Raw genomic sequence first — 13,570 nt, forward strand, 5'->3', positions numbered from 1 at the left:
AAAGACCATGTCAAATATTCATTTTGTTTCCCTTTTCATTTTTCTACTTAAGTTGGTGCTCTGGAATGAGATAGTCTTGATCCTTTTCCGTGATTGGATTATTGATCCAGTCTCGTATAATTTTATATTGAAATTTCTAAAATGACCTCTAAAATATCTCAAATGTCATTGAAATTGGGATTTATGTTATTGCTCCTAAGAGGGGCAATATGGTAAAATGGAGTATTTGCACAGCTTACTGTATGCAGACGGCCGACACCATAAGAGTTGGTCTGCAAAAGAGCAACGCAGTATGACTTTGCAACTAACTATACTCTGATTGACGAAATCAATTCCTAGTCTTTATATCGAGTAAAAGGAGATGATCAAATACGAACAATGGTAGTGTGCCAACAAGTAAAGCGTGAATATAGGATCTGAAATTCAAATGTCTCAAAAAAAACATCATGGTTTTGGAGTCATAGAAAGCCTGAACTATCCTGCCAAACAACTGAAATCATATCTGTGATATGCCAATGTCACAAGTAGAAAACAAACGTCAAGCAGCTTCACCTCTAAATATTTAGAGCCCCTGCTATAACACAAAAGCAATACTTCAAATGCTGTTGACAAAAGTAGACATCTACTGGTAAAAATCTACTCCAAGCTAGATCTGACACAAATCCAATATTGCAAAGACAGAAATCAGTATCAGTTTCTACAACTTTTCATTTTCCAAGGTTAATGGACAGACCTATTCATCCGAATAGCTTTCTTACAACCTTGGCAGATCCAAATGCTTGTACCCTTAAGTGTGAACAAAACAGGCACATATCAAGACCCTAATGCTTGTAATCTTAAGCCATAATCTTAGCAGATCTGACAAAAAGGCTGTCCACAACCTTGGCAACATTGGAAATGGTATCTAGTGTAGCTTCATAGATAGCTTCAGTCTTGGGATCATCAAAGATAATGAGACATCCTGCACCCTGATCAAGAGTCCCTGCAAATTTTTTATCCAAAATCATCTGAGATAATTTTCTCTCCACATGATCAACGGGGAGTTCGATCAACTCTGCAATGTGGGAAATCTCAACTCTTGAAAATGGCTCAATCAGTCTGCAAAGATTCTGCTCCAATAGAGTGTCGTATAGAGATGATAGATGCCTGTGAATAATAGGATCTTCTTGCAGTTGAGCCTTAAAGTTCACCAATGAAGCCTCAAAGAGTTTCAGAGAACGCTTTGAATAAGCATCAGCAATAGCTTTCATTGCATCAAGTTCTGGGCCCAAGTACTTCAAGCCTGCTTTGGAAGATATTATTCCAGCAACATCATCAGCTTGATTCACCATGACTTTGCACAACAGCATGTATTTCAGACTGTATACCGCCCTGGGATCATCAAGAGCATTAAAGGCCTCAAAAGCTTCATAGAAATAGCTGTAGCCAGTTTTATAGTCTTTCTCCTCAGCATGGAGTATTCCACTCTGAAGGTCAATTGTCCCCTGCTGAGCTGGAGGCACGTATATGGCATTGGCAGCTGTTCTAGCTGCAGTAAGGGCAGCCTTGGCTTTGGGGAGGTTTCTCAAAGAGAAATGAAGCTTGCTCTCCAGTAACTCAATGTCCACTAAGAGAAGTTTGTCATCTAGTCTTCTGACCTCCTTTATCAGACCCGAAAGGAGTGACAATGCTTCAGGGTACTCCTTGGTCTCCATCAACAAAGCAGCAAGTCTGGCCTCAACCCGTTGGCGAAGGAAAGTTCTCTTCTCATCACGGGTCCACTGCACCATATCTTTGCAAAGGGAGATCTGGAGTTCAGTTGAATTAGGTATTTTAGCCACTGTATCAATAATTCCACGCACTATCTTTGCGGTTTTAGCTTTGGGAATCAGGGAAAAGTAAGACCTCAACTGGGTCAGAAGAATCCGAAGATCTTCAGCCTTATTTTCCTGCCTGAGACAATCAGTGAGCTTTGTGATTGCCTGTTCCTTTATGCGCAAAGCATCAGGCGAGGAAGAAGGATCTGCAAGCAATCTCTGCAGAATTAAAATAGAGTCTGCAGTGCTATTCGCTTCCAGAGCCTGTGCAAGGGAGTCTGTGGTTGCAGGCAAAAAAGTGGCCATTGTAGTCTAGTATTGGCAATAAAAATTCCTGTGAAAACAGAACATAACCAATATTAGTATAAAAAGAGCCGAATTGTGTGCAATACCTAGCAGTACTTCAAATGGGCAAGCAAGAAGTACTATTTCTGCACTGCATTACACAACGCATCATATAAACATGAAACTAGGCATGAAATGTAAATAAAACAGCAATCATCAAAACCTCAAAAACTAGGAAACAGGCACAAAGTCAACTAAAAAACACCAAACAGGAAATAAAATCAACTAAAAAGGCACCAAAGTAACAATATACAATAGAGAAAGAATGGTTTGCAGGGATGTCAAACTGTAGTCACCAACTTCTGGCTGGAGGGCCTTCGGTTGGAGAAGAGAAAAAGCTGTGCTCTGAATAAGGAAAAAAAGAGCCACCATGCTTCCTTGACTCCTTGTGCCACCAGATCTCTACTGGTGGGCGGAAATGCTTTCTAGTGAAACTCTGAAACATCCACCCAAAATAAAAAATTGTACTTCAAAACGTTCAATAAACTCCAACTCAGCTGTTTTGACAGCAGAAATGTTTGAGATCCACCATCACATATTTTGGGACAATACATATGCATTTCGGACATTTTCAAGTCCAAGGGTTTTAGAATGCGAAATGTCAATAGCCAGAAGTTTTAATGGAAGAGAAGGATAACCACCAAAAGCATACTATATTCAGCTACACTTTCAAAAAAGTTCGAGAAACAACAATACCCCTAAACTTCACCTATATTGTGGACACGTCTGTTGTAACACGAAGCCCTCTTACTGTTTATAAGTAATATTGTAGTACCGTTGCAGCTGACTAGAGCTTTGTCAGAATAATTCTACGAAAACTGCAAAAAGAAGCACATTGCAAACTCTATGTAGGACCAACTTGAGTGGAAAAAAATAATGAATTCCATACAGCACCAAGAGATGTAACTCACGTACGAACTAGAAGGACAATCAATGAATGAGAGATAAAGAGTAACCTAGAAGGAAGCAAATGATGAACATAAACACAAGGGAACTACGACAACACTCAATTCTTATGACTACCCTTTCTAGATAAAGGAGCTTTAGCACATACTGGAGCTTTCTTTGCGTAGTCTATTTCCTCCAATAAATAATAGTGAAAAAACTAATTTGGGATATTGGAAAAGAGTTTACCCTACTAAAGCCTATAATATACTTCACCATAGAAGTAGCTCACTATTGGATTTTTAGATTTTTAGTCCATTTCTGATGGAGCCAAAGATTCATTTGTTGTTTTGGCTGTGGGATGTAATGGACTAAATCAAAATGGCTTTTAATACCTATTCGCTTCCTTTCCATGAAGTAGAAGATGGTCGTCCCGTTGTTGTCCCGTTATCTCTTTTGGGTCAATTGGAAACAACCTCTCTACAATTGCAGGGGTAAGGTTGCGTACGTCCGACCCCCTTACCCCGCTTCTTGCGGGAGCCTCTTTGAGGCAATGGGGTAATGATAATGAGGCGATGCCCCGCCTAAATAAAGTGAAAGGGGGAGCAAGAGTCGTTCTATATTTGTTTGTCTATCACTCTTTTTTTGAGGTTCTCAAAATAATGTCACATTATCCACAAGGGTTAAGAAATCCATACCCAAAACTTTATCTTACAAATGGGTACGTCATGCTACTATGAATTATGAACCACAAGCACAGACGAGCGAAGGGTCAAGAGGGAAAAGAAGAGATCTTAGGAGAGTACAATCTACGTAAAGGGAATGGGTTGAAAAGTGGTATTTGAAAGCATCAAAGGAGAAGCTTTAGGTAGATTGGCATTTGATTGGATGGTCTTAAGGAGGCTTTAAATAAACGGGTTAACACCAAACCAAGTTATATTATCAGATTTTGGGCACTAAATTTCCTGAAAACATTAGTTCATTTACACTGTAGTACCCTGTAGAAGAATCCAAATTTACCTATAAATTCTTCAAGTCTGACACATCCGGGTTCCTAATTGTTTTTCGTTCTGACACCCATACCAGACACTTAAGTAACATAGTCCCTAACTATCAGCTGAAGGAACTGTATAAGGTTGCAAGAATAGCTACAAATGGAGAGAACATTTAACAACAATCCATCAGTAACAACCTTATATCCTCTTGACACAATAAAGTACTTCGTATAACATCGTTTGAACTTGTGTAAGTTCTCCTGCAATCGATCTTAATCCAAAGTTGCTGCAACGCCCCATTACCATGATGCTACAACTCGATATCACACTATCATGATTAGCCATAATAACCCATAAAGATTTCCATCCATCCTTAGGCTCATCATTTATTCTCCACCCTTCCACTACGATAGAGGAGGATAGAAATAGTAACGCTCATACACCTAATGATCTAATAATATACATTATACAGTAATCTAGTTTGGATATCCAATAAGCAGGCCCGTCCCTGAGGCAGGGCAGGAGGGGTGCCCGCCCTGGGCCCAAGGAGCAGGCCCGGCTAAGGCCCTGTGCATCCTGGGCCTTAGCACAGTGCCTCGCAATTCCAAGGGCCTCACAAATTCGAAGCCTGTTAAAAGAAATTTGATCGTTAGGCTTTAATGCTTTATGGGAAGCATTAAAAGTTTAAAACATCACATTGAATTGTGATTTCCTCTTTCTCCGCCAAAATTGCTGCAACTTTTGACTTTCCTAAATTTTTTCCTAATTTTTCTTTCAATCTTGATTTCCCCAAAATATTTTGAAAAGCTTCTATATTCAATTAGTTTTCTAAGTTCTATTAATTTTCTTGTTTACTCTCAAATTACTGCCCATTTAACACTCTAGCCCTTACATTTTTTTTTTTTTGACGAGGACTCTAGGCCTTACATAGTTTTACCCAATCTCAATCTTTTAAAAAAAAATTCAAAAGTCAACAATTACATCTTTTAAATTTGTTTTTGAGGAAAAAATAATCAGATTAAAATCGACTATTGTACTCCATCTCCTAAAATAATTAATCAGATTGTCCTTCTCCAATTGTGTTTTGCATAGATATAACTGTGCAAGTATGCTTTTATTTTTTACAAACTTTTAAGTAAGGCGGTCTTACCGGAAAGACCGCCTTGATGGCACTGATAGTGACACGTAATTACTGACATACTGCTTATGTCAGCAATATATATAGACATTTTTCTTCCCTTTTGCAAACCCTAATTCATTTTTTTCCCTCCCCTAAACTTTGCCTCCTTTCTCTCTCTTAAACACTCTGATCCTCTCTCTCCTCTCCAGACCTAATGACGGTTGTCAGAGGCAAGAAAGTGAATCTCCGCCGCGATCGACGCCAGCGAAGTGAACAAATTTAGCGTCTCCGTTGACCGTTGTGATGAGTTCGTGGTTGCGCGAGGAGCCATCAGCCCATCAATGGTCGCGTTAATGGTTACATGGCCAGGGTGGTGGTTAAGGTAATTTCCACCTCTCTTCTTCATCTCTCCTCCATTCTTCTTCCTCATGTAGTTTTAATTTCGAAATCTTGACTTGGGATTTCGATCGATTTTCGATTGATTTTTTCGATTGATTCAGGTTTTTGATCTTTTATGGTTTTTTAATTTTTTTTTTAAACTTTGTTGATTCTAGTTTTTGTATTTGATTAATTTTGTCGATCGAAGGTGAGCGGGAGCATCCACCGCAAGATCTGTTCCTTCGGTGATGCGGCGGCGCATAAGCTTGACAGATCTTTGATGGCGGAGCTTCGAAATGAGGTAGCGTAACTCGTTCATCTCTCCTCCATTCTTCATCAATAGTTTTAGGTTTTTGATTTTTCAGCTTTTTAATTAATTCTGTTGATTTTACAATTTAGGTTTTTGTTTGATTTTTTTTTATTTTTCTAGCAGGTGGTGCTGTGATGAAGGTGGCGCCGGTGATCGCCTTGTCGCAACAGCCGTCGGAGATGGGAAAAGAGAGAAATGGAATGGAGGACCGAGTGGCGGTGGCTGAGGTGGAGAAATAATAAGCGGCGAAGGAGATAGAGAGAGTCGCGGGGATGCTGGTGGCTGTGGTTGCGCGTCGCCGTCGAAGATGGGAGGAGAGCGGAATGGAACGGCGTCGGGCCTGTGGTGGCTGAGGTGGAGAAAGAATGAGCCGCCGCCTGATGCTGAAGGTGCTCAGTCTTGCCATGGCTGCGAGGCAAACGAAGGGAGTTGTTGATGTTGGTGATTTAATTTTTTTTAGTTTCAGTTAAGAACTGTGATCTTTTAGTAATGCTTTCGTTGGATTTAGTTAAGAAATAAATGGTTTTAGTTGATTTTTTCTGAATTTAAGTCAATTATTGTTTAGTTAACATTTATTCTCTTTTAGTTAAGAACAATTTTGTTTTAGTTATGTTGATTTCATTTTAGTTAAGAATATTGCTGTTTTAGTTAAGGTTTTTTTTGTTTTAGTTAAGAATATTATCTTTTTGTTTTAGTTAAGAATTTTTGAGTTTTAGTTACGCTTATCTCGGATATAGTTAAGATTTTTTGAGTTTGATTTACGTATTTTTGTGTTTCAGACCAGTTTTAGTTAAGACCACAATTTTTAAACAATGAAACTAAATAGTTCAGCAATAGAACCAATTAGTTAAGAAATAGAATCAATTAGTTAAGTAATAAAACTAATTAGTTAAGGAATGAAACTAATCTAATAACTGATAAAGATTTTTTTTTCTTTTGAAATCAATTAATTAGCATTGAAACCAATTAGTTAACCAATAGAACCAATAAGTTTATATAAAGAAAGTATTGTTAAGCTTGAATTCAATTAGTTATGCAATGAAATCAATTAGTTATGCAGTGAAATCAATTAGTTAAGCAATGAAAGCAATTAGTTAAGTACTGAAACTAAGTAGTTAAGCAATGAAATCAATTAGTTAAGATTTTATGAGTTTTAGTTAATAAGAAGTTTGCTTAAAAATAATAACTATTCGACTCATAAGTTTAACTATTTTGTTATTCAATTAGTTATGACATTTATTACTTTTAGTTATGTTTTACACTAGTTTAGTTAATATCCAAAAAATTGAAAATTTTAATTTCCAAAAAAAATTCGAATCGAAAAAATAATAATTTAAGCCTGAAATCCAATTAGTTAAGTTTGAAGTCCAATTAGTTAAGCCTGAAGTCCAATTAGTTAGGCCTGAAAAACAAAATTCAAAATTTTTTTTTTCAAAAAAAAAAAAATAAATTTGTTTTTTTTAAAAAAATTATATGCCGACGTCAGCATGACGTCAGCACATGCGCCCACATGGCTGCCAGCAAGACTGCCAACAAGGCGGTCTTTCCTGTGAGGCGGTCTCACACAAAAGTTTCTATTTATTTTTTAATTTAGTAAAATCGTCAATTCGCCATATAGGGACATCAGAATAAAGCAATTTTGAGTTTTTAAGAATAAATATTATTACATGTAGTTTGTTTCGTTCCATATTATACAAGAAGTATAGCCTTTTTAGTTGAAGCTATCTCGAAGTTGTATTCATTATAATACGAACTCACGGTGTACAAGTAATTTAAATAAAAAAAATTGAGTTATTGATTCTAAGTTTTGTCAAAAAATTAATTGTAATATTGCAGTTTATCAAAAAGAAATTTGTAATAGTTTTATATTAAGGGCCCAATTCTAAAACACAAATTCTTATTTACAATGGGTGTACAATAAATATTGTACACCGAAGTAAAAGTCAACTCAAAATGCTTAAAAGTTAAGCTTATATATGTAAAAGTTATCTATTTTTAAGTGATTAATTTTTTCATTTTAGTAAAACTTATTTCTTCAAAATCACTAATAATGTATAAAATTAATCATTTAATCATTTATATCAACTTTTTTTTTTACTAATATAAAAGTTAATCAAAACTAGGTTAAAGTTACGAAAAAATGGGTAAAAGTTATCTTGGTGTACAATAAATTTATTGTACACCTTGTGCGCACAAGACCTTTTGATTCTAAAATTAGCACAGGACCTCTAAATGTATAAGACGGCCCTGCCAAGGAGGGATGAATGGTGACTGTCAGAAAAACTGGATCATATTAGGATTATACGAATTTCAAGTAGAATTTCTCATGAAAAGCACCAAAGTAAACTCACAGAATATATTTAACAATTTGAAACCCATCATAGCAGAAATATCGAAACACATAAAGTATAATACGAATTTCACAACACCAAAACAAAGATAACAAAAAAAACCCAACACAATATAGTTAACAATTTAGAACATTACATCTTTGAATCAATAAAAATACAAATAAAATCAACAGAAAATCGATACAAATACTTGTAGACAATTACCGAGAACAGCAGCACCAGAGAAAGAGAGGGTGATTGGCAGAGGCGCCACCGACTATAAATACAATTACAACTTCAAGACGCTGCTTTTGTTTTTAGGGTTTTAAGAGGAGGAGAATGCGGGAGCTCAGGTTTGGAGTTTGGGGAAAGAAAATTATTATGACAGAGACACTAAAACGGAGAATTTGCTAACTTTGGCCAAATTTCAACAAAAAACACTTGAAATATTAAATTAATTTACAAGTTAAACCCGAAAGATCATGCCATTAATTCACGATTTCCAGGAAAATTGAACGAACAGTAGATCTAAATGCGCTAAACTTGAACAAAATTAAGCTCTAAAGAACAAATTAGAGAGGAATGCAAAACCTAAATATGGCGAATTGTTGGTGAATCTCAAGTTGTCGTCGTCGTCTTTCTCTCTCCTGTGTGATGTAGTTCCAGAGCTTTCTTGGTGAAGGAGAAACTCTTTTGCTTTCACTTTCAGCGTATAAACTGTAGATGAAATGTGAGTGATATTGTTGGACCTTATGAGCTAGCCTATAGAGAGGCCTTTGTTTGGGCTAAAAATGGGGAAATCCGTTTGAATAGATTTCTTGAGGCCCCTTGAGCCTGTGGGTGGGTCATGGCCTCATGGGTGTTGTCAATGGGTCGGATATGGACCGGATCCGGCAAGATCTAGACCCAGATCCGCTTTTTGGAGATAGATCCAGATCCGAACCAGATTAGCTCGGTCTACAATAAATCAGACCAGGACCTAGATCCACTAGTTCTAGCACGTCTAGGGTACTAAATGGGTCTAAGCGTATTTCTTTTCCAAAAAAGTTAGTGTATCGCTATAAGAAGCCCGCGTACGCTAAGATCGTCAGCGTAGTTCACATAAAAGGACGATTTTACCCTTATAAACGTCTATCCCACCTTCATTCACTTTTCACCTCAAACTTTCACTCTCCCTTTTTCTACAGCGGACAATCTACTCCAAAATTTCGGCGACATTCCGGCAACCTTCTTCTTCATGTTCATGTTGCACCACCACCTTCTTCAATGTTGCATCACCTTCTTCTTCACGTGAACCAACACCGTCATACATTCACCACCACCATCATACATTCACCATCACTTTGCCCAAGTCACCTTCACGTTGCACCAACATCTTCTACCGTGTAGTAGACCACCACTTTCATCTTCAACGTTGTGGCCACCATCAACACGCACTACCACCCTCAACATATTGCAACGCCTTCCGTCGAATAATCCATCATCATGGACGAAGAAGTTCCTTCAACGTTGTGGTCGTCGGTCATGATGCACGTCGCGTCGTCAGAGGTGATGTAATTTTTATTATTTTTGTTTAACTGATTTCGCGGTGCCGCGCAGAAAATGGCGGCAGCCACCATGGCCAGCCGCACAAGATCTACGGCTTAGCCATGGTTTCCGCCACAGATCTTGTGCGGCTGACCATGGTGGTGAACGCCATTTATGTGCGACACCTCCTTTTAAAAAAAGAATCTTTAATTGCATATGTTTTTTTTTAAAAGGCAATTTTATTAATTTCGTTATTTAATTTCTATGAATTTATAATTTTGTGATTTTTAAAATTTTCAATTTATTGATGAAATTCGATTGATTATTTAAAAAGAAATCAATTTATTTATTAATTTCAATTCATAAAAAAAAATTAATTTTCTTTATGAATTTCGTTATTTAAAAAGATCTTTTTAAATTTTTTTTTTGTTTATGGCAAATAAAGATATTTTATTACTAAATAATAAAGAATAACAAGTAGCAAGCTAGTAATTCTGTACAAGCAGACCACCAGAACAAAAATGCCAACAAAATAACAACTGGAAACAGAAATAACAAGCCTGAACAGCTGAACTAGCTCAACAAGAGCAGTTTCTGCTTATTAGAGGCTTTACGAGCAACTTTAAACTTGATCTCCTGCAATACATCTGCATAACTTCTACATCTCTAGTTGAAAACTTTATCATTACACTGGAGCCAAGTACCATAAATGCACTTAACAAAGAACATCAACACGAATTTTCACCTATCACTTGTTCTCTTAGAGGCTTTGAGAATCCACTGCATTTCATTATCAAAACTAGATGGCTATCCCTGAAACTGCAAGCTCTGCATAATCTTTGACTAAATAGGAGCTGAATAACAACACTCAAAGAAGAGATGTTGAGTTGATCCAAGGCTACTAGAGCATAGTGGAAACAAATTAGCAGCAACCACCTTCCAAACAAGCAGTCTACCTAGGGTAGGCAACCTTTCCCAAATAGCAAGTCAAGTAATGAACAAACTCTTTGGAGTGACTTTGTTGTTGCACCACTCTTCTCTAGTTAACTTTTTCATGAGTACCTAACAGTTCCTGATACGTGGATTTGATAGAAAAGTTCCCCTTTTTGCATGCAGAATCCCAACCAACAATGCCATCCAGTAACTCACGTGATTCAAGAATTTTCCTCAAAGGCCAACACATAGAGGTGGGCCAGTGAGTGAAAGAGACACTTCTACCCTTGATATAGTAACTGTGCACCCACCCACATAGTTTGTCTTTCTTATGAGTGAGAACCCACAACATTCTTAGCCACTGCTGCTTTATTCCACAATGTCATTTCTTTGAGATTCAAACCACCAATACACCTTGGAAGGCAAAGGGTGTTCCAAGCCACAAGAGATTTCTTGGAGGGATCAGTGTTACCATTTCAAAGAAAGATTTTGCAGAAACTTTGAATTTATTTAATTACTTTCTTGGGGAGGATAAAACCTGACATCAGAAAGATTGCAAAATGATTAAGATTATCTGCACCATCTGAAGCCTACCAGCATAAAAAGATGTTTTGCAGTTCATGTTTTAGCTCTAGCCTCCACCTTATCAATCAAATGCCTACACTGATTGTTAGCAAGCTTTTTGGTTGTAACTGCCTTAAAACAGAACTGTTATTAACCTCCGTTAATGGGCTTTAAACACGCTGGATTTATTTACAAGTGTGGACATGTCACACCATCAAGTAGATGGTGTGGCTGGTCACATATATGACTTTTTTTTTACAAGGTAAGAAGAATAGTACATTAGGAGCCCCTCCGCACGAGGAGTTCTCCTAAGTAATCACTATCTAAAATGGAAATTAAATGGGGACTGTTACAAGCTTCAATACACATGGTGCTGCAGTGCTGCTAACTAGGTGACCCACATTTGCTATCCAATCTGCTGCTCGATTAGCTTCTCTGTATACGTGCTTGATATTCCAAGTGTCGAAACTTTTGATTATTTCCAGGAGTCACATATATGACTTAGAGTTATCGAATTTAGTTGTTAAAAGATTATAAAGTATTGTAGTGATTTTTTTATACACTTTTATTAATGCTTGATTGATTTTCTAATTTATTTGTATTCTAATTATATATGTAAGTACAAATTAGTAGATTACACTTAAAGTTCTATAAAAATCCGACTACGTACTCCGTATAGTGGATTAATTTTTTACAAAATACAATCTTATATTGGTTATATGGAGTATTTGTTACAAAAATATAGACAACTTACAAAATACTCCCACGTATAGAATAAATCTTTTCTTTTTTGAGGAAAAGGCGAATGTGGCAAAATAGACCCATTACTTATGTCTTATGTGCGAATTAGTCCCTTAACTTTCAAATGTAGCAAATCAACTCCACAAGTATTTTGTAATGTGTAATTAACTCCAATTGTTAATTTGCCGACCAAATATCATCAGAATTATATAATTTTCGCCGGATTTAGACCATAAAATACAGCATGTCCCAAATACCTCGAATCTGAATTGTTAAAATACACAAATTCACAAATCAAAATAGTGTAGAGTTATAAAAATACTATAGGTCAAACGTACTATTGCTCGATTTTGAGCAATAAAAGAGTTATGTTCGTGACTACTCCGTATCATCTATCATCAAATAAGATGCGAATGAATATACAAACTCCATTACCGTACAATCACATGTATTTTGCTCGTACAATCATCTTATTCCGGCGAAAATCATATATTTTCTGATGGTATTTGATCAGTAATATAATTGGAGTTAATTACACATTACAAAATAGCTGTGGGGTTAAATTGCTACATTTGAAAGTTACAGGACTAATTTGCACATTAGACTTAAGTAATGGGATTGATTTACCACATTCGCCGATACTTTTATGAGATGAAAGTTAACAAAATAATTATAGAATGAAATATTTTAATTTTTATAAATTCTTTTTATGTCAACCATGATTTGGTATCTCCAGTGATCAAATTTGTTGACTTTGGATATTTCAAACAAATGCGGCGATCAAATTTTATTGTCGTAATAACATTTTGTCTTTTCAAGATTGTCATGTTTATAATTTTATTTATTTATTTATAATTACCCATCTATGTCACCTTTTTTTATTTTTTTTATTTACCCTATCGTAAAATATTAGTCAACTTAATTTATATTTATTACAAAAACACACATATTCCTTATTACCTCCATAACATCAAGAAAAGATTAGTCAATGACTCTAGGTACTCCCTCCGTTTCTTTTTGTTTGTTACGTATTCCTTTTAAGGTGTTTCACAATGTTTTTTTACGTGGGAAAATCTTTTCTTTTATAAACTTTCTATACTATCATTTTTTGTGCCAACTTTTAATTATAATTGGTCCAATTTTTTCAACTCATTAAATTTTTTTACGATTTTCCAAGTATGTTAAGTTAACAATCTTTGTGCTTTTCCATTATTGGTTCATTTTGATAAATAAAACAATCTTATTGGTTGTTGTAATGATTAGTGGATTGAGGTTTTACTTGGATTTATTTTTTTAATAAAAGAGAAAATAAATCTTTATTATACGTTAATAAACGTGCAAAAGTCCAAACGTAACAAACAAAAAGAAACGGAGGGAGTACATGTTAATCAACAATGGAGAAAAATGTCAGCTAATGAATATACTAATGACATAAGCCAAGGAATACACATTTGAATCAAATGTGCTAAATGCCTAATCCGGTTTTTTTTATCGTTCATTTTAGTTGACATGTTTACACTTTTGAAATTATATTCACATACTTTATGTTGTATTTTCCGAATCTTTTGCGATTTATACATCATACTTCCTACTCCGTATAAAATAACAAATACAGTAACGCGCGAGAGATCTCGTAATAAACTCTT

The 13,570-nt window shown here is 35.8% G+C and overlaps 1 protein-coding gene and 1 long non-coding RNA gene across 3 annotated transcripts; one reads left to right on the plus strand and one right to left on the minus strand.

Moving 5' to 3' along the window:
• Positions 1-475: 475 nt before the first annotated feature.
• On the minus strand, positions 476-8,910 carry LOC110803830 (26S proteasome non-ATPase regulatory subunit 11 homolog). 2 transcript variants are annotated; one of them, XM_022009357.2, is made up of 2 exons: positions 8,751-8,910; positions 476-2,130 (listed from the first exon to the last, which is right to left on the minus strand). In XM_022009357.2, exon 2 carries the CDS (start codon positions 2,100-2,102, stop codon positions 837-839), a length of 1,266 nt encoding a protein of 421 aa, XP_021865049.1. In that variant the 5' UTR covers positions 2,103-2,130; positions 8,751-8,910; the 3' UTR covers positions 476-836. The 2 variants fall into 2 exon arrangements, with proteins under 2 accessions (XP_021865049.1, XP_021865050.1); XM_022009358.2 differs by lacking the exon at positions 8,751-8,910 and adding an exon at positions 8,385-8,718.
• LOC110803831 (uncharacterized) lies at positions 5,386-6,080 on the plus strand. Its single transcript, XR_002537589.2, has 3 exons — positions 5,386-5,523; positions 5,728-5,820; positions 5,953-6,080. It is a non-coding gene; the product is annotated as an uncharacterized lncRNA (long non-coding RNA).
• Positions 8,911-13,570: the final 4,660 nt, after the last annotated feature.

Source organism: Spinacia oleracea, chromosome 2 (genome assembly GCF_020520425.1).
Source record: "Spinacia oleracea cultivar Varoflay chromosome 2, BTI_SOV_V1, whole genome shotgun sequence".
Lineage (NCBI taxonomy): Eukaryota > Viridiplantae > Streptophyta > Magnoliopsida > Caryophyllales > Amaranthaceae > Spinacia > Spinacia oleracea.

Excerpts from the sequence above, each read along its gene's own strand:
- LOC110803830 (XM_022009357.2), bottom strand. The coding sequence starts at position 2,102 with ATGGCCACTTTTTTGCCTGCAACCACAGACTCCCTTGCACAGGCTCTG.